The sequence below is a fragment of the Tinamus guttatus genome, unplaced genomic scaffold, assembly GCF_059628265.1.
Source record: "Tinamus guttatus ecotype Peru unplaced genomic scaffold, ASM5962826v1 Tinamus_guttatus_pri_ptg000404l, whole genome shotgun sequence".
NCBI classification, from domain to species: domain Eukaryota; kingdom Metazoa; phylum Chordata; class Aves; order Tinamiformes; family Tinamidae; genus Tinamus; species Tinamus guttatus.
The window spans coordinates 459,626-485,622 of NW_028288938.1; the positions used below are offsets into that span (position 1 = coordinate 459,626).

The following is a 25,997-nucleotide window of genomic DNA, read 5'->3' on the forward strand; positions in this document are numbered from 1 at the left end:
AGTTATTATGTTCAGCATTTTCAACTCAGAGATCACAAACCTGCTTGACCAATTTAATGATAAGGAAAGTGTTTTCAAGTGTTTCCATCTCACACAGCTAGAAAAAGCTTGTCTTGCTGCAGGCATTTTGGAAGCATTGCATTATCTTTTTGCATATGATGACTATGTGTGTGTGTATGAGAGGGGGGAGGAGGCAGGAGGATGAGCTGGAAGTTGATCTCCTTTCCTGTCTTCTGTTATCTGTAATTGCACTGCAGCCTTGGGAAAGGTCTTGCTCTGGGGAATTGCTCTTAGTAAACACATGGTGATCCTGCTTTATTTTCTTTCCCTTAAAGCACCTGGAAGACTCCAGTGAGAATTGGGGTGTGACAAGCTAGCAGGAACAAAAAAAAAGTTGTACTTTCCATTCCATGGATCCCTTGGGTGCTCCTTCCCAATTTGTGGATGTTGATAGTTTGCCAAGTTGGACTGATATCTATGAGGCTAAGCAGCTGAACTCTCACCAAAACTCTGCTGGAAGAGCTCAAGTCAATGTTAGATCACCTTTTCCATACAGGAGAGACATCAATGCAAAAATAATCTTATGGTAAGTTTCATGTGACTGTCATCACTTTATTCTTTAATGTAGGATTTTGCTGCCAATGATCATTGCTATAGAATAAAGCCTTTAAACTCTTTTTCTTGAAACAAACACTTCAGGTCTGGGGAGAAAGTAATTGCTTATTCACTGTAAACCTGCAAGCCTGAGATTTATATAGATTGTAAATTACATGTTCGTCAGCATTCTTTGATACAGCAAATGAGCAATGCTTCTTGCCGTTTGTCATATTGGATATTTAATAGAAAACCTGATCACTCATTTCTATACAACACATTTTTTAAAATATACTTGTTGTCTAGAAGCTTTTTTGATATATTTGCTTTGCTGGCTTTATTCTTTTGACTCTACTGCTTTAGCTTCTTTTCTCTTTTAGATCAGTATTTCTTTCATGTGTTTCTTGTGGCTTGTTTGGGAGATTTTTTTCTTCCCTCCTTTGTCTGCATTCCCTGTGTTCTGTCTCTCTTTTTCTACCAAAATCTGTTGACAAGCACAACTTTCTCCATTATTTCTTCCTTCTTGTTTTTAGATTCTTTTACTTGCTCTCTGAAAGAGTAACACTGACAATCAATATGAAGAGAAAAGGATTTTGTACTGATACAGATTCAGGGAACTACCCTCTTTCCTGGTTTATGCACGCAGTAAATTAGAACTGTTCAGGCATCTCCTGAAACTACTTAAGTAAAGAAATAAAGAAAGAAAATTTAGGCAACTCCTATCACTTGGGCTTGTATATACTAAATATCTGCAATTAATAGATCAGAGTTCTGCTATTCCCTCTTCTTTCATGCATCTCCACTTTGTGTATCTTCTGCTTCTTTGATCCCTTAGCACCAGAATGCACAAATTGCAACATATAAGTGCAATATATGCATATGATATGACATGCATGTGAAATTTATATGCATATAAATGCATGCACAATATTTATATAATTACAAAATAATAATAGTTTATTGCAACATATATAAGCAAATAATAGAAAAAGAATAAACAAATTGTGCGTTCAGCTGCGTTGTCACTCTAGGTGCTCAGTAGCCCAAGGACAAGCAGCAGCAAGGTGCCATTATCTAAATGTGTCTGCAAACAGAGGAGATCACATTGAGTAATTTACATGTTCAATTTTCAAAAACTATCCTCTTAGAGATAAGGGATAAAATTTGATTTGGGTAACGTGTTATACTCCCAAAATATTACATGCCACTGTTTATGTTCTGTTAACAAAACTATGCTGTGTAAGACATGGCCCTTTCTGTGGGCAACGTTAAGTTACTGTGAGTCTGGGAAGTTTTAAGGAAATGAGACATTACATGCTGCCTTTCTATATTACTTGGATGCAAAGCATGGTTCTGCATGGTGAGCAGGTCAGTGAACGCTATGGTTTATGGGCACTGGAGTGCTATTAATGGTCTTTCTTTAACTTAGCATTCTTTTGCTTGATAGTGTTTCTGTTGAAGGTACCTTGCTTAGTTTGACAAGCAGTCTCCAGTAAACTGCTTCCTTGTTTCCTCAGGAAAGGAGATGTAGCACTACTGAACTGCACAGCCGTAGTAAATACTAGTAATGAGTCTCTCACAGATAAGAATCCAGTATCTGAAAGTGTCTTTATGCATGCTGGGCCTGACCTGAGGGACGAACTCCAGAAGCTCAAAGGTAAATGGTAGAGACTTCTTGTTGTGTTGAAAAGCTACTATCCTTTCTTTGTACAAAGCAACTGCATTTGGTCACGCACTGAAATAAAGGTGTAACTTTTCCTTTTCTAGTGTCTATTATTAATGCAAAAGAAAGAGTGGAACTTTTGGCTAGACTTTGCTGTACATTTCCCCTGGCAGATATTTGGATAGTTGAGCCTTCATTTTGTGTGTGCGATACAGTAATTACCATTGTTATCTGAAGTTAGTCAAAGTAGTTGACTAGCTAGTCAAAGTAACTTATCAAAGCTTTTATTGTGTGAACCAGTCTTATACAGCTTCAGAGTTTACTTCTGTGTTCTGTTCTGTGCATATCCTTTGGCAAGTGGGAGACAGGAACTAAAGTTCACTGTTATAGAAATTAAGTGGGTTCTAATATGTGCCCTGTACATCTTTTCTCAATCTATTAATATGCAGCCCCATAAACAATGGCTACAGCAGATGGATTGGTAAAAACCTGCATGTCTAAGTAAAGTATTAGTGACCTCTTAAATTGTTCAGTTTACCTGTATGTGATTTACGGATGTTTTTACTGCAGTGGCACAAGAGCAGCCGTAATGGGAAGACTATTCTGAGCAAAGAGACTGATATGAAATTTGCTTTACATTTTTTTTGTCAACAGAGTTTATGGCTGGTAGCAAGAGTTACCTTTCTTTTCAGTGTCTGTTATACCAAATAAGGCAACATTTCATCTATGAGGAACTAAAAGCTTATAGTTATCCAAGGTCATACAGAAGTCTGATAGTCTGCAGTTAAGTTCAGAGCTCTAGTAGCTATGGTATTTAACTGAATTTCAAGGTCAAACTGATCCTTGATTAGCACTTATGACTCCTGAGTAACATCTCTATCTCCTCGTCATGTAGTAACAAAGTGGATAGAAGGGCCGTAATGTTCTTAACACAAGTTATCAGTCAGTAGCTTACACTGCAGCAAGATGGACATCCTTGTGTTTTGTAAAACTTTTATTGATTGATTCCGTTTACTTTTTTCGAGTAACCTGGAAGTACAGCAGGGGGAAGAATAAAGTTGCAAAAGGGAAGAGAAAGTTCTATGTGCATCCTTTGGACAGAAAGAACAGTTAAAGTACATCAGGTGGTGTAGACGAGCTGGTTCCAGCCTAGCAGAACCTAACCTCACCATTCACTCTTCTAAAATAAACTTGTGATCTGTTAGCTCTGTAGAGTTCTTTGTAAAAGTTGGGCTGAGCTGCATAAACTTCCATGCTGTTTCACAGCCTCTATCCTAACTGACACTGATGACTTCCTCCATGTAATCTATTTAGTAGGTGAGTACAGGATAGTTTCCTTTTAGTCCAGATGCTGAGTCCTTTCAGAAAGCAATTCTTTTGGATTGCTTTACTGGCATATTGTGTGGGGAAAGTAGGAGAAGTCTGTGTTATGGTTATGGCTTTTCTGCACTCTTAATGAGTAGGTCACAGAAATGGAAGGGAGCTAAGATAAAGAACTAGTCTTTAATTCTTCTGTCATTTCTACTTCATTTTTGCACTCTTTTTCCACTTTTTGAACTTTCTTTCTGCATAGGAGAATGTTTGGGAAATCATGAAAGCAGAATGACATTGTCCAAAAGCAGTCAAATGGGTGCAGTGGTAACTCTTTTTATTCTCTCCTGGTGTGTTGTGGGAGATGTTTGTTTGTTTGTTTTAATTGGTTGAAAGCTAATCCAAAGAAAAGATTAGTTTGGCTCAGCAGGCTCAATTTGGCTCAGCAGGCTAAAATGTCTCTCTGCAAAACAGTACAATTGGAATGGTGAGGATGGATACGTGTTAGAGGGTAGGGAGAAAGAGGGGAAGTAATTCTGTAGCAGCTGTCTGGAATCGGAGTGAATTAAATTTCACATTGTGGGTGAGAGGGGAAGAGTTCACAAACCTTTTGAGATGCCTTCCTTATAATATATGCAGTTGAAGGAAAAAAAAACTTTATTAAAACAGTAGTTTTTTCAGTTTTTTCATTATCAGAAATTTGTTGATGAGTTGGAGGTAATTGAGAGATCTATGAATGTCTTTGGTGGTTTTGACAAAATGGTCTCTAGCACAACAACTAAATAAGAATAACATGCAAGGGGTAGCCAAAGAGCAATGTAACCCAAGAGAGGTAATGATGTAAAGAACGATAGCATGCCATAAATGATCCGGGAGCACAAAACTGGAGAGGGCCAAGTGTTGGGTAGTTCAGGTAGTTTGAACTTCTTGATCCTAGTCTATCAAGAAAGGCGTGATGTCCTCAAATGATATTCCTGCCTTTTGGATACTGAGAAATTTGCGTAACAAACAAAGTTGCCTTGAGCTGGGAGATGAAAATACGCTTAGCTTTTTTGTTTCAGATAACTTTGCCATCAGCTGGTGCTCTTGATTAAGGACACTGTTGTAGTCCTTTCATCCAAAAAGCAGACTCCCAAAACCAAACAATTAAATTTGGAAGGACTCTTTTTTGTTGTTGTTTGTATAGCATATTTGTGCATCACTTCTGGGGTAAATCATTTTTCCCTCCTGTCTCTGAATGCAGTGTGGTAAGCACTACAATGAGGACAGAACTCTGGCAACTTCTGGTTTCTCTTTGTATACATAGATTTTGAAGTAGAGGGAGGAATGAGCAGTGCTCTTATCTCCTTAGTCTGAATAAGTGATACTGAGCAGCTATATTAAGAGGTAGAAAGCTATCCTTAGTATTTGATGTTCAAAATACTGCCTTCTGTATATCAGATTATCTGACAGAGGCTTGTGTGAAAGTGAAGGAAAACAAGGAATGCGAATAATTCTAGCCTTCTTACCAGGGCCATTGGTGTTTTATATGTTATGCTTATTTCTTCAGGATGCAGGACAGGGGAGGCCAAACTTACCAAAGGATTTAATTTGGCTGCACGTTTCATCATTCACACAGTGGGACCCAAATACAAGAGTAGATATCGCACAGCAGCTGAGAGCTCTCTATACAGCTGTTACCGCAATGTCCTGCAGCTTGCAAAGTAAGTGTATGGCAACTTAGCTTCGTACCATCTGTGTTGCAGCTATTCTTCTAGATACCTTGCAGTGCATATGGTGCCATATGGTTGTGAATATTTTCTTACATCTACAGTATTTCAGTGGGACCATAAGAATGCAACAGCATCTTTTCTTTTTCTGTCTGTACTGCAGAATTAAAAAAATGGGCTGAGAGATTTGAAGTACTGGAACTATGTAGCTAGAGCTGTGCAGCGTTCAGTCGCTCTGAAAAAAGCATCAATATAACTGTGTTGGGCTCCATGTTGCAAACAGTTTTTAAATGAGTTTGCTCAAGCAGCTCACATGTGGCTATGCAACCACATTGCTATGCCTTGTAGGCAGATCTGACTGTTTTATCATTTCTTGTTTGTTGTATCTTCATACCACAGCCACCTAAAATCCTTCAGTCAATGCATTTCTAAATCCATAGTTGAAGATGAGCTTGTGTTTAATCTGTGACAGTTTCTACACTATTAATTAAAAGAAAGTTTATTATTGATCTTTCTGGTTTCTCTTCTTCATCATCTTGCATATTTTGTTTTTCTCCCGTGATGGCTGTTTGTAATAGTAACATTCAGAAATAAATACTTGAACAATAGCAGTGTCAGAACATGCAATTGTACTTTGCATCGCCTCAGAGTTGAAAAGATCGATTCTTCCAAGTATGAGAACTGTCTGCAACACTGCAATATTGACTGTTTGATAATTAAGATTACAACTAAGTAGTTTCTAGTGTATGCAGTTTTCTTCTGCCTCAGAATTGACAAGGAAAGTCAGGCCTGGACCTCTTAAAACAGTGAAAATAAGCAAATGATTCTCTTTACTGAATCCTGAGTGTCTTTTAGTCTGTCTATTTTCAGGAGTAACTTTTGACATGTAAAATTGGCTGCCAGGTCTGAGCTTGATCAAATCCCTCAAATAACTGTTGGAAAAACCTCTGCTATGATTTCCTAGAAATATGGCTCTGTGCTGAAAAAGTCTTGCATTTGTTTGTTGCTTTTGTTTTAGTGTTTTTCATTCCTAGGATCAAGTAAGCTACCTCAGCTGTGTAGGTCCAGACCTCAGGCTGTGTAGGTCCAGACTAAAATAGCAGTAGCTGAGATGAAAGAATAGGAAAATGCTTGCAGTAAAGAACACTTTATTTTCCCCTCCTTCCCCTTGCCATCAGTTCTATACAGGAAGAGAGTATTTTGGAAAGCATTACAAGGAACTTGAGAGAAGAACTTCTTCATTCAAGATATGAAGAAATTGCAGGAACGGTATAGCTGAGATAAAAGGAGAAACTTGAGAAAAAAGAGAAAACAGGTTGGAATCATTAATGATTTCATCCCTCTTTGCTTAATGATGTTATGTATGCATCTTGTCAGCAAAAATCCTTTTGTGCAAACCTACAAAAGGTTTGCTACTGCACAGAGGCAGGAGAAAACTGCTGGTATCATCTGCCATCATAGTTTGGTTTTATCTCAAATTATACCTGTCTTCATTTGTTTTTCTTCTCTGGATTTCAGGGAACAGGCAATGTGTTCTGTAGGATTTTGTGTCATAAACTCTATGAAAAGATGCTACCCCTTGGAGGATGCAACCCACATAGCACTGCGTAAGTTGATGCTAGAAAGTGTCATAAACGGGGAAGGCAGTAATCAGCAGATAGCTGCAGCAGACTGCTGTTTATACAATTTTTTTGGCGGGGGTGGGAGGAATGTAGTGTGTTAAAGCCTATAAAGACGAAAAGCTTTGCATGGATTTGCATGTTGCTTTTGTTTTGCAAGGAAATAGAGAGTAAAAATAAATGGTCCTCCCTGTGTGGAGAGGTCATCAGTAGCCATCCATGGGGAACTTTGTTGGACCTTGCAGTGTTTAATGACTCTGAAAAGGTGATGAGGAGTGAGAATTTGCTGATGGTATAAAATTCTTCAGGATAGTAAAGATGAGGCCTTACTGTGAATACCTGTAGATGTTTTTTAAGCAACAGAGTGAATTTTCTCTGTTATTTTAGTGCCAAATCAACATAGGCAAATGTAGAGTGATGTTTTTCATTTACAAAATGATGAGCGAGTACTTGGAGGAAAAAAAATCTTGAGGTTATGATAGTTCAATGAAAGCATCAGCTCAGTCATGTTTGAAAGATCAAGCTGAATGTTGTGAAAGAGGACAAAATGAAGAATATTATGCTATAAATCCATGGTTTGTCCACATCCTAAAACTGCACAGTCAGAATATAGCGGAGCTATAAAAAGTTCAGAGAAGGTCAAGAAGAGTAGACAAAGATGAGTAGCAGTCAAGTAGGCTAAAGCCCTCTTCAGTCTCCAAAAGAAAGAACTCAAGGGAATTGTGACAGATGTCTGAAAACTCTTAAGTAGAAATAGTGAATAAAAAATTCCTATTCACTGTCTCCCAAAATAAAAGCTAGGGATCCTCAAACTGAAATGAACTGAGATGAGAGTAAACAAGAGGAAGTGGTTCTGCAAACTAGATAGAAGGGTTGGGTTTTCCTCTGGCTGTGTGAGCTTAGGAGAAAAGTTCCTTACCCTCTGCTTAGGTGCTGACACTCTGAGAGAGATTTGTCTGTTTTCTCTGTTGCTTGATGGCTCTGAGCCTGTTGAGCTGGAAACAGTGCTTACCCAAGTTCAGAAAATTGCATTTGTTGTGAAGCTGCAGAACTGCATTTGTCCCATAAATCAGTGTTACAGGTCAGTCCAGTTACACAATAGTATTTATACGGGAAGTATTTGGAAATATTTCATTTTTTCCCCTAAATGGCTTTTTTTCTTGAAAAACTCACACTAAGGTAGTCTGTATCGAGTATTCTTTCTGTGTTATTCTTTCTCTCTTCTGGTGTATCTCTAGTCACATGCTACTTGATAAAATTTTGCTAGACCAGCCTTTTTGTTTGGATACTTTCTCTCTTAGCAGTCTGTCAAGAAAGTACTGGAAAATCCTGAGATCTGACAAGATTATTGCAGTACAAGTGCAACATTATTTCCCTCAGCTGTTAATGTTGAGGAACTTGACCACATCTACCAACTATGCTTTGGACAGTCGGAAAAAAAAAAAAAAAAGTACCTGGTGCTGACAATTCAGTGCACAGGACTCTGTAAAAGAGTGATTTTTTTTTTTTTTTTTCCCCTACAGGGCCCTAGGATCACATTCCTGAAAAGTACCTAGTACTGAGCACTGAGAAGCACCTAGTAAGCTAAAATCCCAGGGGAAATTGGGAAATTTTCCACTTCTTGATACATCTCTAAAGTAAGAAGTAGGAAAGAGTGGAGATGCATTAAGCCACCATTTATTCCAAACTCACATACTGTCTGTGAGGCCAGTTTGTACTGGAGGAGGGATGTTTATTTCCATTCTGCACTGAGCTGGTTTCCTCTCTGATAGCTATGTGTGTACCTTTTGCTAACTGCATTCAATTTTTTGCAGGTACTGTCAGAAGGTTCTTGGAGATTCATGGGGAGACCCTGGAGAAGGTGGTGTTTGCGGTCTCTGAGCTTGAAGAGGTATTTCCTTGATATTCATTCCACCAAAACTCATGGTTATGTGTAATCTTCTCTTTTGCACCTTGGAGCTGGGCTTGGTTTTTTCTTCAAATTATCTTGTCTCACATGGACTCTTGGAACCTCAGCATTCTTACCTGTCTGTCCAGTATCCTTTCCAATTCTGCTAGTCTTACTTTCAGCAGTTGCCATGGATATTGCCTTTTCCACTTCTGATTTCCATGTTCCCAAGCCATGACAGGAGTCAGAATCGTTCAGTATGCTAGCAGTTATGGCATTGCTTTTCTCATGCTTTAAAATGATCTCAACTTCCAGTTCAGCATGCCTGTAGATAACCCACACTTTTTAAAATATTATTTTTTAAAAAAAATAATTAAAACCCACAGTTTTTAAAATATTAACCTTGTTGTTAGGACTGTCTGCCTTTATTGCCAGGAGCCCAAAATATAAGACAGCAAGGGAATTAATACTTTGGCTCAAAATCTCAGAGAAAATTGCTGCTACTAGGGCAGGTGATAAATAACTGAAGAGCAAGGATGCGTGATAGACCTTCACACACTTTTCTTATTTGTAGGCCACTTACCAGAAGTTGATGCCTCTGTATTTTCCAAGATCATTGGAGGAAGAAATACAATCCTTGCCGTACCTCCCTGCAGATATTGGCAATGCAGAGGGGGAGCCAGTAGTACCGGAGCGGCAGATCAGGATTACTGAAAAGCCAGGTGTTCCAGATGGTGAGTACTTACCTAAACTTCGGAATAAATATCTAGATGTGAAGGTCAATGAGACAGAAAAAATATGCAGGGAGCAGAGAAATGTCCTTCTTCCCTCACCTAAGACAGGTTGTAATGAAAAGAAACAAGCTGTCTGCTTTTTAGCTGCATGCTTTCTGCAACTGTAGGTTCCGCTCTCTGCCTCATTGCATACAGTACTTAGAGGATGTGGTAGAGATATTGTTCTCTTTTTCTTTTACAAACTCTCTAAAGGTGGTTAAGGCTCTCCCTCCCTCCCCACCTCAGCTTTCTACAGGCTGTTACTGAAACAGGCATTATTGTTGTCAATGAACTATCTTAGCGTACGTTAACAAAATGCTGTATGCAGAATCTCCTCGGGCTAGAGATAACATGTATGCTGAACTGGTAAATACTCCAAAGAAACTACTAGAAACTCCCTAAAATGCTGAGAAACTAGGTTGATCTAGAGATCTGTGTTTGGGAAGTGGCTAACAAAACCCAGTGAAAGAAATCCATTTGTTAAAGAGGTCAGGCTTGGGATGGTGAGGAATGAATGGTAAAACACTTGAATAAAGATAAACAGGTATAGCTGGCACATTCTGTTGTCTTCATGTGGCAGTGCTAATGCAAGGTTCACACTTCTCAAGTGAAGCCCTAAAGCATCAAAAATGGAGAATGTGAAATGCATTTCAAAGATAATCTGATTTTTTACGTGGCCAGCTGGGATAGGACTGAATATGCAACAAGGGTACAGAAAATTTCCCTGTTCACTGTGTGATTCCTGATGTACCTGTTCTTCCTATTCAGATTCCAATCTTTTCCTTTTTATCTTTAAATTTCTGGCTAGGGTAGTATACGTAACTCTGGCTGGTAAGTGTGAGACATTCAACCATTAACTGATTATGTATGACATTTTAGTTTTCACTGCAGGAGCAAAGGGATGGAGTAGAATCCTTTACTCTTGCCCTATTGTTGCTATAGCATGTTGCTGTAATACTGGAAAAGTCAATTCACAGACTTGCACAGAATCACAGAATGGTTGAGGTTGGAAGGGACCTCTAGAGACCATTTAGTCCAACCCCTCTGCTCAATCAGGGACACCTAGAGCACATGGCATAGGGTCACATCCCGGCAGGTTTAGAAGATCTCCAGAGAAGGAGGCTCAACAACTTCTCTGGGCAGCCTGTTCCAGGGCTCTGTCACCCTCACAGTCAAGAAGTTCTTCCTCACAGGGAGGTGGAACTTCCTCCCGTCCCCACTGATCAAAGAGGCAGAGCTAGCAATCTTAACAGCATTTCTTGATGGCATGCAAGTTCAGTGGAGCATTATTGTATTGTCCCAAGCAAGTAGGCACATGCTCTTGTACTTCAGCACACAGTAAGGTTGTGAACAGTACTGTAAAAATGTCCAAACTGAAGTTATCGCCAGCTCTAGAACAGCTGCTCGAGTTATGTCAATTTTAAAGGAAGAACTGAGCTGCTCTTATGGTGTAGTAATGGCAACAAGCTTGAAAATTGTAAACCCCAAGTCATTCTTGTCAAAATCTGTTTTGGAGTCCTAATGAGAGAGTTTACCATTATTCCTTCATTACAAGCGGATGACTAACGTTCTAAGGGAATTTATAGTTTTTCGATCACATGCTGTAAACTCTTTCAATGGTACAAGTGAGATATTGAAGCCCCATCAGGAAAGATGATGTTCTTGTGTTTTTTTTGTTGTTGTCGTTGTTGTTCCCCCCCCCGCCCCCCATTAGCTTCTGGCACAATGAATGGGCTGGTGTGAGGAGATGCACAGCAATTCATCAGCAGCTTTGCTATCCTTTGTATGTAACTTAAACATGTTATGCTACCTTTCTTTACTGCAGATGCTTCGGATGAAGAAGGGCTGGAGGCAGATTTGTCTTTCATTGGTTCCCATGCTTTTGCCCGTATGGAGGGAGATGTTGATAAACAGAGGCGCCTCATCCTGCAGGGGCAGTTGTCAGAGGCGGCATTGCAAAAACAGCATCAGAGGAAGTGAGGTTTTTGTTTTGTTTTTGTTTTTTTGTGTCTGTGAATGTCTTGGGTTACCTAGCTGCTCAGAGAATGTGATCATTTGTTACTATGAAGTCTGATCTGGCAAGGGAATATAGGTAAAGCCTATTATCACCGGTAGCTCAGTAGCAGCATCTTTGGAGAGAAGGAAAGGGCAACAGAAGGAAAAAAGAAGTCAGTGACCAAGCTCTTAGTGTGACCAGTAGATGGGACAAGCTGCTTTGTCTGCCACAAGATGTCACTGTTTCACCATTACTTTTTGCAATAGGTTCACGTGCTTCTAAGTGCTGCCTTTAGGCCTTGTGCCGCCTGATACTCTGGATACCTAACAAATTGTTTTTCACATCTCTCAAACTGGATAAATACAGGAATGTTGAGGCTTTTTTTTGTAGCTGTTACCATTGAGCCTACTGTATGTGATTGCTTTTCTTGGAGCCAGTTTCATGCTAAAGTTTTCTTGGGGTACGATGCTTGACTTGTGTTGTCTGTTGAGGCAATATATGTGTGTGTGTGTGTGTACACACACACACACACACACATATATATATATATATATGCATAGATATAAAAATGTCTTGACGCTAAGTTATTTAACAGAAAAACAAATCTCAGATGTTTGCACCCAAATGCAATGCTTCCATAGTTGTATGCAAGAGATAAAATGAGTACCAGTTGCAGCACATTCATTGTCCCTGTTTAAAAAAAAAAAAAAAAAAAAAAAGTCAAGCATGTAAATAAAACACTCAAATGTGTTTTTGTTAGTTTTGCTGGTGGCATTTTGTGGGGGAGAAGGATTCCAGTATTCTAACACTTCTTTCTATATCAATTTGAAAGTGGCTCCATTGTTCAGAAGATCTCCATAATAGAGGATAGCTCAGTTGCTGAGAGCTGCTTTTGGCCTTCGCTTCTTATATATTCTCTTCAGACTTCTAATGCTGTTCCAAAGCGGAGTTAGATCTGACTTCAGATGTTTTTAACTTTCTAGTTACAATCGTTGGCTGTGTCAGGCAAGAGCTGAAGATCTATCTGATATTGCTTCCCTTAAAGCCTTGTATCAGACAGGTAAGTTCAGGTTATTGATGGTTGATGTGCATTGTCTTAAAGAAAAAATACGAAGTAAAAATCCAATTTCTTTGGTCTCCGAGTACAACAACGCACGTCATCAAGCTAGAAACCTGGCTGAAAATGAGGCAACATCTCTGCAGTAAAACAGGTGTTTTCTCTTGATTGGCTTTGAAAACTGTGCAGTTAACTCAGAAACAGATCCTAGTAACAATTGGAGAGTACACGCATATCCTGAATTTACCTATGTAATGTGACCAGTAACAGGTTGAGGAGAATGAAGTAGGTGTGCATGGGAGAAGGGGAGGGGGGGAAGTCACCACCAACAAAACGAACAGTGGTATTGTGGTTAGTGTTTGGTAGCGACATAGCAGGAGCATCACAGCTTTGCTTTTCTGTGCCTAAGGACTTTATTGCTAGCAACTTCAGTGGTTGTGAATCAGTATTTTTAGATGAAGCCAATTTATTAGGTGTTGTATACAAGGTAATATTGCATGCAAGATAATTGATCTCTTGGCCTGATTTATCTCTACTCTTTTGCTACAAAAAAAATGAGTGTTGCTTTCAAATGATTTATAGAGAAGCCAAAGTTAACAAAGCAACTTTTAATACAGCTTTCTTGCATAAAGCTGCTTGCTGCTTTTCCCTCAGACTAGACTGGGTTTCATTTGCTCTCCTCCATGTCTGATGGAACCTACTAATGGTACAGTACCATGGGCAGTATCTCCTTTAACCTTGCGTTAAGTTAATGGTAACAATAGGGAGAGAATCAACATGCTGTTTAAAAGTTCCTTGGAACATATTACCTCCTAGGTTTTTCCAGGGAAGCAGTGTGTCAGGTGACCTGTCCACTTCCATTCTCTTTTGGTCTCTAGGTAGTGGTGAAATCAGAAGCTTGTCTTGGTCCCAGGGGCTTATTGCTGCTCTGCACAGTGATGGGAAGAAATAAGTCAGTACTAAAGGTCTCAAAAGCATAGTTTTGTTTATGACTCGCTCCACAGAGCAAGACAATTAAGCACTCTAGCTTATATCTCTGGCTTCCTGAAAATCCAGACACCTTGATCTTTGTGCAGCTATTGAGGCTGTGTGATACCTTGCAGTTGGTAGTTGCGAATTTAAATACTCCTGCTGGTTTTGGACAAGGCTCTGTTTGGCTGCACTTGGTCCATAAGGGGTGCCATGTGAAAGCATGTGTCCGACTTCTGAGCTAGATTTCTAGAAATAAGTTTATTCTGATGGTAGAACTGCAAAAAAAAAAGTTTTTTGAAAATAAAAATGTTTTCACTGACAATTATTACTTGAGAATAAAGTATTTTGGTAAAGGCAACTGTGGAGTGCACGCATTGGAGTAAATGTGGAGTTTACTTGAGGTAATTGTGGAGTACACAGTCAATGTAATATTGCAGTTCTTAAATTTTAAGTTTCTAGGATGGGATGCATCCTTTGTTTTGACGATCAAAACAACTACTGATACAGAAAGAACAGCAAATGTAGCATATTTTTTCTCAAGTTGGAAATGGGCTGCGCTGTAAAATTTCTGAGCTACGAGTTATCTTATTTTTTGTTTTGTAGGTGTGGATAACTGTGGTCGCACGGTTATGGTAGTTGTTGGAAGGAATATTCCTATAACATTGATAGACATGGAAAAGGTAAGATTTTGTAAAACTTCAGCACCATGTAGTTTAAATATGAATGTTTGGGACATGGAAGTCTAACATAACTTACATTCAGTGTTAATCCTAGAAAAGTTATCTGTAGGAGACATGCCATAAGAATAAATAGGAACTATTTTTTTAGGCAGATCAAACTTTATTCTTCTATAAAGCTTTGTGTGCGTTGGGGCAGCATTTTTGCAGGAGGAACTGAGTTATTTTTAGAGAAACAGGCCTAATAGTATCTTTTTGCTTCTCGAGGAGGGGTAAAAACCTTGCCATGGTTCTGTAACTGGAGAGTAACTAACCAAATGGTTTTTTGTTTGTTTTTTTTGTTTGTTTTTTTCCATGAAAGCAATAGGAAGACTTTACATCTGTGAAGTCAGGTCCATGTAAAGGAATATCTAATTGATTATGGTCAAGTTCAAAATTTTGAATGTTTTCCTTATTTTTGTAGCTCAAACAAAATGTTACCCAGGCTTATCATTGTAAATCATGAGTAAAAGGAAGCATATTAAAATGTAATGTCATCATGAAAGAGTTCTTTGTTGCCAATATGAACTTCACTTCTTTCCAACTCAGGCTATTCTGTATTTCATCCATGTCATGGATCATATTGCAGTGAAGGAGTATGTTCTGGTGTACTTCCATACGCTCACAAATGATTACAATCAACTAGACTCTAATTTCTTGAAGAAACTCTATGATATTGTTGATATCAAGTGAGTGGCAGTAGAGAGCGGGGTGGGGGAAAGATCTTTTTTTCTTCTGTGCTCTGTAAATGTTTAAGTCATTCTCTTTTTTTTTTTTTTTTTTTTTTGGTGGTATCTCATTGATTTGTGCAAGACCAAGAAGGAAGGGCAGTTTTATTTCCAGTGTAGAACCATATATCAAACCAAAGAGTGCTGTCCCCTGCAGTCTCCCTTCTGTAACTATTGGGGAAATGACCCTACTGGCTGTATCGCCTGTCTGTTTCTAAAATTATAGCTTTTGGAACATGGCTTTGTAAGCATTTATGTTGCTTGTTGTGAGAGAAGAGACTTGGGTAACACTGATAGTCGTAAGTCTATAACTTTCACTGTTCACATAATAGACTGCAGCAAGTTTTATCCTTAGCTGTGGGTTTTATAATTTATGTGTTTGTTGTACTTTTCTGCCATGTACTGTAAGGTATGAGCCAGCTTTAAGTGCAGAATAACAAAAAAGGCGTTTAAGCAAAATGACGTATGTTTTGATAGTTGTGTTATATAGGTGAGCTTAGTTAGAAGACTAATGACTTTGTGTGTGTGGTTTCTATTTTTGTTTGTTTTCTTTCTTTCTTTGAATCAGGTACAAGAGGAACTTGAAGGCACTGTATTTTGTCCATCCATCATTTCGTTCAAAGGTGAAGTAATGCACAAAAGAAAAGAATGTTTGGGGTCTTGGCAAGATAGCACGGGGAACATGGAAGTCTTCCATATACACCCAAAACTGGATGGTATTTTCTGGAACAAGAATTGGAACTTGAAATTCATCCCCATTTTTGATGTAGCTGTAGTGTTACAGTTTTAGTGACAAGCTGTGCAACAGCACAGCTGTTTCCTGATTTGTTTCATGTGTTCTTTAGATCTCATTTCTTTGAAAGAGAAATATTTCTTTTGTGTGTGTGCTTTCTCCTGCTGTCTGGCAGATGATAAAGACTTCTGGAATTCCTGTAGACCATTTTCATGGATGTTAAAGTTTTCATGTAGTTCATTACCTGGTTATTTCACCTTTTCTATCCCAACAACAGGTGTTGCATGTGTCTTCCATACCAGTTAGTGAGCTGCCCTGGTAAGGCAGAGAATAGTGTATCAGGCAGCAATGAGAACAAAGTAAAATTTGTGATGTGGCTTTGTGATGTGGGGTGCAAGAAGACCCTGTCAAGCATTTAGGAGATGAAAAGATTAACTTATTGAACAGCAATATGTTATCCTTGGCTATGATCTGTTTGGAGGAACAGAAGATGAAGCTCTTTCTTCCATACTTTGCATCAATATGAGTACTTCAGATGAAGCAAGTGTCAGCTGCAGCCCTCACCAAATCTTTGTCCTTTTCTTTTCAATGGCAGAAATGTGATCGTCCATTTTCATGTCAGTTTAACCTCTGTGTTTATTGTGCTTTTTTGCTAACAGCAAATTGTTTGCCTTGAACAAAACCTTCACTTTGCATGTGTTCAGCAGGGATTTCTTTAACTGCTAAATTTTCAGAGATTCCGTTTTTGCTCTGTATGCTCACATCTGGGACACTGTGAGACTTCGAGCTTCCTTGTTTTTATGTAGATGATACTGAGGCTTCCTAACAGTGTATCATCCAGTTTCTGTCAGAATATTAGTTATTCCCATAGCATACTTGTCTGAGGTTTAATTGGTAGAGTTAGAGCTTCTAGCTTATGTGCTTTTGGAAATCTAGGAACTGACATCAAAAAAATTACTTGCATTACAAAGTTGAGTACTCAGAAGCTAGGAAATACTTGTATTCTAGCTTCCCAACAGCGCTTTATCCTCTTTCTCTCTTCCCATGCAAGAATGCTTTATTTCTATTTGGCTGGAAAATGTTTAATGTTGAGGATGAAAACTCATGTTCACCGGCTCCTTGCCATGATCTTTGTCCCTTAGAGGAAGGCAAGGAAACTTGGCATATTTTTGGAGGGAAGCAGGGAGTGTCAGAGTCAGAGGCCCCAACTTGCTGGAAACAAATTTGGTTTGTATCTAGCAGTACAGCTGGGAGCAAAAGAGAATGTATGTCCATGTCTCTCAGCCAAGCCTTTTCTTGAACTGAAAGGCAAGTGGGATTGTTACTGACTGTTGCAGGGACATTATGAAATGTGATGAGGGATATGCAGCAGAAAGTCCAGGTGTATAAGGTGACCACAAGAGGGGATGATTTTTACCACCACTCTTTTTGGCCATTTTAGGGCCATTGGTCCTGTGAAACTGTCCTGAGTGCAGCTTATTGTATTTTCAATGCAGTAAGCACTAACAAAGATTTGATTTTTTTTTTTTTTTTTTTTTTTTTAGTTACAGGATAAACTGTCTCAAATTGAGTAATACTGAGAGAGGAAAATCTCCCTTCCTGTTGTTAAATCAAACAATTTTCCCAATACCCTCAAATATATTATCCGGGTTCCTATTAGGATTTTGTATACTGAACATCCATAATAACTATGCTTCATATTTGTCATGCCTTGGAATAAGGACTGCTTCAATACAGGATTGCAAGTGTGTTTTCTGGTTTAAAAACTCATTAAAATGAAGGACTGAGTGTTGCTTATGATCAGAGGTCTTGTTAGAAACCAACAGTATTAGTGGATTCCAATAATAGTTTCTGCTAACATGATATGTCCTTAAAATAAAGAAACCATCTTAAACTTTTTATCCTACTTTCCACCTCATTTTCTCTTTTTTTTTTTCTTGTTTCTTCCTCATGAAAATATACCATTTTGAGGAAACAGCATAGTTATTCCAGAACAATTTAAGCATCTACCTTTTGTTTAAATATCATAGTTGTATGGATCACTTTTTGATTTAATATTTGGGCTTATTTTCATGGGAGGGATTTCAAAAAAGTGGCAATTCCCACTTTCCTCAACATTCTTCTTGCAATATTTTTTCTCTTCTGGTAGCTTGCTACAGCCAGCATACAATTGTGCCTGCTTAGAAACACTTCCACCTGTGTGATAAAATGCCAGATTCTGGTCAAAGAACATAAATAAGCAAAAGTTTTCTCTAGCAAAAATTTCACAAAAATGTAAAAGGAAGTTATAAGTCTCTCTCTTTTTCTAAGATCTGTATCTTCTTAAAAAATTGCAGTCCTGGTAAGTACTTTAGGATCTTTCAGTATTTCCTGCTTCTCTTTTCTCCAAGATGAGCAATCTCGATATATATTAGCCACTCTTGGAGTGGCTGCTCCAAGATTACTTTATAACTTGGCAGGTGGGAAGGCATTCTTATGCTGATATAAAACCTTAAACAACATAAGAAAAATGACTGAAATTACTGTAAGGATGAATGAAACTCTTATTAGGGTGGAAAGATTTTATTCCAATTCCTTCAAGGTTTTTTTTTTTTTCTTTCCTTTTCTGGAGTCTGATTATCAGGGCAATCCTCATGTTGTATGCTGACTCTCCATTGTGCTCAGATATTTCAGTGTATAGAGTTTTGCGCTCCCTGCCATGGCACTGTTTGCCATCTCTCTACTTTCTATCTGATTGTCCTTTGTGTTGCTCTGACTCAGATGAGCAAAATATAGGCATTCTACAGTAAGCACGCAGCCTTGAGGAAGTGGGTATGGTGCTTGTTAGGTCAACAAGTATCTCTTCAGTCTTCTCTCTCTGATATTTTTTTTGCTTGCTTTGTTTTGTTCATAATTTTTTTGTCCAGTATGGCATGAGTTGCATTTTCGGTTTTGCTGTATACCTTTGTTCTGACATTTTGGGCATCTTTCCCAAGATAGAGCTAAAGTTAACATTGTTTTCCATGAATTTTTTCAATGGAGTTTGTCCCATGCCCTTTGTTTCAGATAGCTTTAGAGAATGTGAGCAGATCATCCCTTCTTCTTATGTCTGTTCTGTGTTGCCTGCTTTTAGACACTTAGTTTAGTCTGTAGTGTTTTTGCTGTCTGGATGTTGCAGAACATAATCTTTCTCACGGCCATGCTCAGCAAGAGGTTGCATATTCCAGGACGTTGAATGCATCGTTGTATCTGACCTACGGTCATCTTTCTCTGGAGAACTGAACTATCCTTGTATCTGATTGTGAAGCCTAGATTGAGGCTCTTCTCCTGACTGTTGTTGCTCTGTTGAATGGTCTCCCAGTTTTGAGTGCATCATGCATTTCTCCATCCAGTAGCGATGTTCTTCAAGAGAGTTTTCTGTGTGAAGTTTAGTAACTTTTCTGTACAGAGGTATATTGGGATTTCAGAGTGCAATAAATGGGAATATTTTTTTTGCTCCATGTTAACGTGGCACCTAAAGAGTTTGTTAGTAATTGGCAAGTTCAGTTTCCATTATTTGAGAATAAACTGACTTCTATCAGCCCAAATCTGAAAAATTCAGAGTGACTGTGGGCCCTGTTTTACAGGCTCCTAAACCCTGATCTGAGCACTTGAGACCTGCAGAATAGTAACCTCTGGCTATTGCAAAGGTCTGTGTTTGTCAGCTTCTTCAGTCTGCCAGAAGTAGGCTAGAAGAGAAATGAAGAGGTGATACAGCCTTCAATTTTACAGAAGGCTTTTAAACATAGAAGTTTGTGTAATCAATTTAGTAAGTAATATTTAGCAATTTCCAGAAGTATTAATGGTGTTTTACTGGCCTTTACAAAGCAAAAATTCCTTGATCCATTGTCACCTGAAGGAGACAAAGTATATATACTTAAAGGAAAATCCTATACAGTAAGTTGATAAGGCCAACCATTCTGGTCATTTAAGAAATTTGGTAGAACAGAAGGAGAGACATGTGTGTACATGTACTGTACCAACCCAAAGTAGAAAGGAGATTTCAGTAGGAGCCTGAAACAGCTGAACATCTTACACCTTAGAATTGATTTTTCTGTAAAAATTTGAAGGCAGAGAGTTGAAAGTGCTTCTATTTAGATATAAAGTCAAATAGATTGTACTCTGAACTGACTAAACTGGAAGTGAAAATTTGCCGCTCTGCAGACTTTTGAAGACAAATACAGCAGAATAGCTGCCACTTTTGGAACTAGCACTAGCTTTAAAGCTGAAAAAACAGTGCTTGCCATTGGTCACTGATATGCATTTCCTTGTTCTTGCCACGATATCAGAACTTCAAATTTAACTTCCAGCCTGTTTAACTATAGAATATAATGCTGAACTTGAAGGTTCTAAAACAGCACCATCATAATGAATTTTTGTTGGGATTGGGGGTTTATTTCCAGGTCTCGGCATGGTTTTTCACAACCTTCACCATCTCAGGGCTAAAGGACAAAATCCACTATGTGGAAAGCCTTCAGCAGTTATTCACCGCCATACCCCCAGAGCAGATTGATCTGCCTCCTTTTGTCCTTGAGTATGATGCAAGGGTAAGTGATTTCCTGTAGCAATCTCTGCTCCCAAGTGTAGTTATTGTGTGTCTCCCATTCTAACCTGCAAGAACTTGAAAGGGGCTTGGCTTCTGTACCTTATGAAAGGGGAGAAGAGGAAGATTTCTGGAGAATATAACTGTTCTTCTGTGAGTAACAATTTTCTTATTGTTTTCTTATTTAAAAAAAAAAATTAGTTCAGGTAAAGGTTTTGGCCAAGAAGCAGACTTATTTCCCAATAGAACAGCTCCTTTGAACATAAGAATAAATTACATTATTCTTCAGCAAGAAGCTGTATCATAACATGCTGAGGGCTAGCAGACAAGATACAATTAATGTTACCAGATAAGACTAGTTTGGGAGCATATATCAAGATACAGTCAGCATGGATTCACCAAGGGGAAGTCATGTTTGACAAACCTGATAGCTTTCTATGATGAGATGACTGGCTGGATGGACAGTGGGAGACACCCGTGTATGTTGTCTATCTTGACTTCACCAAGGCTTTTGACACAGTCTCCCATAACATAGGAAAGCTCTGGAAGTGTGGCTTGGATAAGTGGACAGTGAGGTGGATTGAGAACTGGCTGGATGGCAGAGCTCAGAGGGCGTGATAAGTGGGGCTGAATCTGGTTGGAGGGTTGTGGCCATTGGTGTCCCCCAGAGGTCTGTATTGGGTCCAGTGCTCATCAACTTGTTCATCAATGACTTGGATAAGGGGACAGAGTGCACCCTGGCAAGTTTGCAGATGATACAAACTGGGTGGAGTGGCTGACACTCCAGAGGGCTGTGCTGCCATTCAGAGAGACTGGACAGCTCATGGAGAATTGGGCAGAAAAACTCATGAGGTTCAACAAGGACAAGTGCAGGGTCCTTCACCTGGGGAGGAATAACCCTGGACACCAGTACAGATTAGGGGTTGAACTGCTGGAAAGCGGCTCTGTAGAGAAGGATTTGGGAGTCCTGGTTGACAAGTTAACCAGGAGTCAGCAATGTGCCCTCATAGCCAAGAAGGCCAATGGGGTCCTGGCCTGCAGGTGGAGGGAGGTGATCCTGCCGCTCCCCTCAGCTCTGGTGAGGCCACACCCAGAGTATTGGGTGCAGTTCTGGGCTCCCCAGAACAAGGGGGGTGTGGAGCTTCTAGAGACAGTCCCATGTAGAGCGACAAAGATGATTAAGGGACTAGAGCATCTATTGTATGAAGAAAGACTAAGCGAGCTGGGCCTGTTCAGTCTGGAGAAGAGAAGACTGAGAGGAGATCTGATCAATATGTGTAAATACCTAAGGGGAGAATGTAGGGAGAATGGGGCCACTGGTTATAGCCAGGACAGGACGAGGACAAGGGGTAATGGGTACAAGTTGGAACACAGGAAGTTCCATCTCCATATGAGGAAGAACTTCTTGACTGTGAGGGTGACAGAGCCCTGGAACAGGCTGCTCAGGTTGTGGAGTCTGCTTCTCTGGAGATCTTCAAAACTCACCTAGCTGCGACCCTGTGCCCACATGCTCTAGGTATCCCTGATTGAGCAGAGGGGTTGGACTTGATGATCTCTAGAAGTCCATTCCAACCTTAACTAAGCATTCTGTGAAGATGCAGTATATATCTTGCGTTACAATGCATGTTGCTAACATCAGATATAGGGACTCTGGTTCCACACCTCTGTAGTTAAAATAAGGTTCAGCAAATCTGAAGCTGAAGCATCTCTTTGGTCTCAATTGAATGGTGAAAAATGGCTGGATTCTCAGCTATTGCACTGAAGCAGCTTCATCTATGCCAGCTTTAAGGAACAGATGCCGAATTAGCCCCTTGCCTTGTAGCATCTCTCAGCTCTCAGTTGTCAATGACGATACTTCTGTGATTATTCTGGCTGTGGGGAAACCTCTACAATCTGAGCCCCAATAGCAATCCTTCTAGGGGCAGGTATCTGCCTTTCTTCTTCCCATATCAACAAATACAAAAAAAGGAGGGGAACGGGAGAAAGAAAAATGTGACTGTTGACTAGTGCCTGGCCTCTGTGTTGGTCCCTCTTTTTTCTGCCCAAATGGTGGGAGAAATATGGCTTGCATTGTCAAATCAGTCCAAAGAGGGCATGCTCTGGCTACAGAGCAACAGCCAGAGCCATTGCCTGTCTGCACGGGTGACTTTGTCTTGAACAGAGTGGCCATGCAAGCACCTATGGCTTCCATGCATCATAGCTTTGGCTTAATAGCAAAATTTCAACCTGTACCCTCTGCTTAAAATGGAAATGAAACCAAAGCCCTGCCAGGTTACCAGGATCAGTCCTCTCTTGGTTGAATTATGACTGTTGCTATTCATGGTAAAAGTCAGAAATACTCATTTATGCATGTGTATGATTCATCCATTGCATCAACATGTGTTGGAGAAGACAAAAATTCGATCAATTCATCATTCTGTTTTTGTTGTTGTTGTTTGTTTTTGTTTTGTTTTTCAGGAAAATGGGCCTTACTATTCCTCTTATCCTCCATCTCCTGACTTGTGATCTGCAGCCCTGCAATACTGCTGGTTTCCCATGGATCCATAATCTAATGCCTGCCAATATCATGTGCATTTGCTCATGTACAGAATTCAGAGGGAGGGTTTTCCCTCCCCAGCTCTGATATTTTTTTACTGAGATATTTTCAAGCACTCAAGCAATCAGAGAACTTTATGCCACTGTGAACTGTACAATTATTTCAAATATATTTATCTAATGAAAAGGTTGATTTCAGGATCACCAAGTGCATTTTATTTTCTTTCTTTCTTCTTTTTTTTTTTTTTTTTTTTTTTTTTTTTTTTTTTTGGAAAGTGTTATGTTTTATTCCTGAATAGACTTACTCTTTTCTGGGAAATCCATCAAAAACATTTGGTCATGTTTTTATCTAGTATTATGATTTTCCAGCTCCATTTGTAATACCCATTTTTGACTGGTCTGTATAAATGTACAGTACCTACCAGCCTGACATGTTGCTCATCATACGGTCTCTGTGCTTCCTATCTGATGATTTCCCTTTCTGTTGCTGATTTCTCTGGTCTTGACCCAGCAGAAGTATCTGGCATTGGGAATACCACTTCTGCAGGCTGAACAAAGCACTACAGCCAAGCATAGATTACTGCAACACTTTAAGTGCTAGGTGAGCTAGGAGCCTGATAACAGTCCCTGTCAGTTTTCCTTAGATGATGTGACATGTCAGGATTCCACTACCCTCCAAATAAGAATAAAATTTTTAAAACACTTGCATCTGCTTTTCTCTGACTGTATTCATTTAGATTCTCCTTTGAAATGACCATATGTGACCACAATGAAAGATGGGCCATACCATGTATCCTTTCTTTCCTACCTTGACCTCCTTTTGGCTTAGTATTACATTCATACTCCAAATGCCCTCAGCTAGTATATCAGTTACTTAAATCCCAGTCTAGTGATTATGTTCTTCTGTATCTTGCATATACAACTTAAAAGTGATACTGCTTTTTAAACATTCACTGGGTTCTTTATGTGGTTCCAAGGTGCTGCTAAAGGTTTGAAACTGTAGTATGATGGAAAGCAACCTCAGTGTTAATACTTGGAAGCGTTGACCTTTGTGATCTATACCTATGTGCTTCTTTCAACGCTTATCTGTTGTTTTCCCTTGAGAAAAGGAAATAATAGCAGTCTGTATAGGGCAGCTACCATGTGTCCCAACCTCTTTGCTGCCCTTGGCTAGTGACTGTTTCACAGCCAGCAGTGAATTTTCCATGCTTCTCTATTGATTTGTATAGCTTGATACCCACATCCACCATCTGCTGTTTTTCACATCTGCAAGGCTTTTGCAAAAGAGCTAATGTCCACTTAATAGGCAGATTAAAGGTGATTCAGAGCATATTGTGGAAACAGAGCAGTCTTTCAGCTTCATCAGCTTGTAGCTAATTTCTGTCCCCTTACCTCCCAGATGGCTCAGAATCATAAAAACAGAACATTTTTTGGACTTAGGACTCTGCACGTTTTTCAGTCCTAGTCTAGTCATTTTAAGATATGTGGGTCAATGAAGTGTGAATCTGCCCCTACAGCATTTGCAAGACAAAAAAAAGGGGGGGGGGGGAGGGAGGGAGGAGATCTTGGCAGTGAGCTTGTGTATTTTTCTCCTGAAAGACTTAGCTTAAAAAAAAGTAGAAAAATCCAAGTCCTACAAATCTCAGTGCCAAGACAGACCTGCCTTGTGCTGTAAAGATCGGCATTTTCCAGTGAGTCAGGAGTCATGGCAATTTACCAATTTCTTTTTTATAGGAGGCTTTTAAGAAATAATATGCCAGTGGGGGAAAAAGATCAGTAAAATGCCCAGGGAACTCATTGCTATTGAAAAGTTGCATTGTATCAATTCAGTAGGCAAATTTTTGCTTTGAAACAGATGAACTGTATTTGTTTTAGACTGAGATGAACATTGGCATACCATAGCTAAGAGTGGATACAAGCTTTTATCTTAAAGAGGCCAGGGAGGTAGTTTGTGCATGCCATAAATCGGTGAGAGTTTTAACAGCCCCATCCCTCTGGAGTCACTGAGGAATTAAAAGTTCTGGTATCACCATATGGAGGCTCAGAAGGGGGGGCTCTGGAGGGAAGTGTTAACAGCTAGCAGAGTTGTGTGAGTGTAGTTATTGCCACTTTGACACCCTGTATGATGTTCATGTTGGAGTAGCATAGTCATTGTCAGTGAATGTCATGCAGTGCTTTGGCCTTGCTATTCAATACGTCTCTCCTGGAAGTGCCCTGTATCCCCTTATTGACAGATCAATTTGTTAAGAGCTAGGTTGTGTTTAGGTGATGTTTGATGGTGAACAGATGATTCTGTCAGTGTGGTTTCAGTTACCTGCTGTTACTTGGTTAAGGCAGGTTTGGATGCCCAGGCTGTGAAAGATGAAGTATCTAATGACTGCTTCTGATCCTCCTGTTGCATTATGTGTTTGAGTTTTTAATTAGACACTTGGGAATGGGAGGTGTCAAAAAGGTGTAGGCACAGTGAAAATAATCAGCTTTCTATAGGTGCTTGAGCTTGTATGAGTCTGCCACATACACTTGAAACTGAGTTCTTTTTCCTATCTTTTCTTGCTGTCCAGATCCTAGAATAAAAACCATCTCTTAAATTTTTCTGTAATCTGCTTTTCTCCAACAGTAGCCCAAAACCCTGGTTGTTCTATTATACATGCCTCTTGCCTCATCTTTGTGCTCATTTAGACCCTCTCCCTAATCTGACCGTGAGCACTTACATAGGTGTAGTGCTGCAAAGGATTAGCATCCAACTGCTAATACCAGCAAATTAATTTGGATGCTCTGCTGTTCAAGAAGCTGATATCAATTCCTCTTCTGTGTTGAACTAAAAAAATATGTATATATGTTGTCCCCTTTCCTTGGCCTCTCTGGGATTAATCTCCTATTACAGCTGTGAACAAGCAACAGAATGAATAATCCAAATCTGCAATTTTGCACTAATATGTGTATTACAGAAATTCCTGCCTATGTTGATTCTTGCTAAATTGGACCTGAGCATAGTGATTTCTGTCAGCAAGGGGAGTCTTGGGAGAGAAAGGGAAGGAGCAGAAGTGTGTCTGCATTGAAGGTGTAGGATGAAAAGAAGCGTACTTGGAACAACTCAAGTTGTGATCTTCCAGTGCCAAGGAATACACTCATACCTAGCCTA

General features: G+C 39.4%; 1 protein-coding gene across 1 annotated transcript; it reads left to right on the forward strand.

The window, feature by feature from the left end:
• Positions 1-355: 355 nt before the first annotated feature.
• Positions 356-23,563, forward strand: GDAP2 (ganglioside induced differentiation associated protein 2). Its single transcript, XM_010215388.2, has 13 exons — positions 356-586; positions 2,112-2,251; positions 5,118-5,271; positions 6,796-6,884; positions 8,711-8,787; positions 9,359-9,518; positions 11,383-11,533; positions 12,537-12,613; positions 14,186-14,262; positions 14,848-14,987; positions 15,595-15,649; positions 20,181-20,324; positions 22,778-23,563. The coding sequence occupies exons 1-13, from the start codon at positions 411-413 to the stop codon at positions 22,823-22,825; spliced, it is 1,488 nt and encodes a 495-aa protein (XP_010213690.1). The 5' UTR covers positions 356-410; the 3' UTR covers positions 22,826-23,563.
• The last annotated feature ends 2,434 nt before the right edge of the window (positions 23,564-25,997 follow it).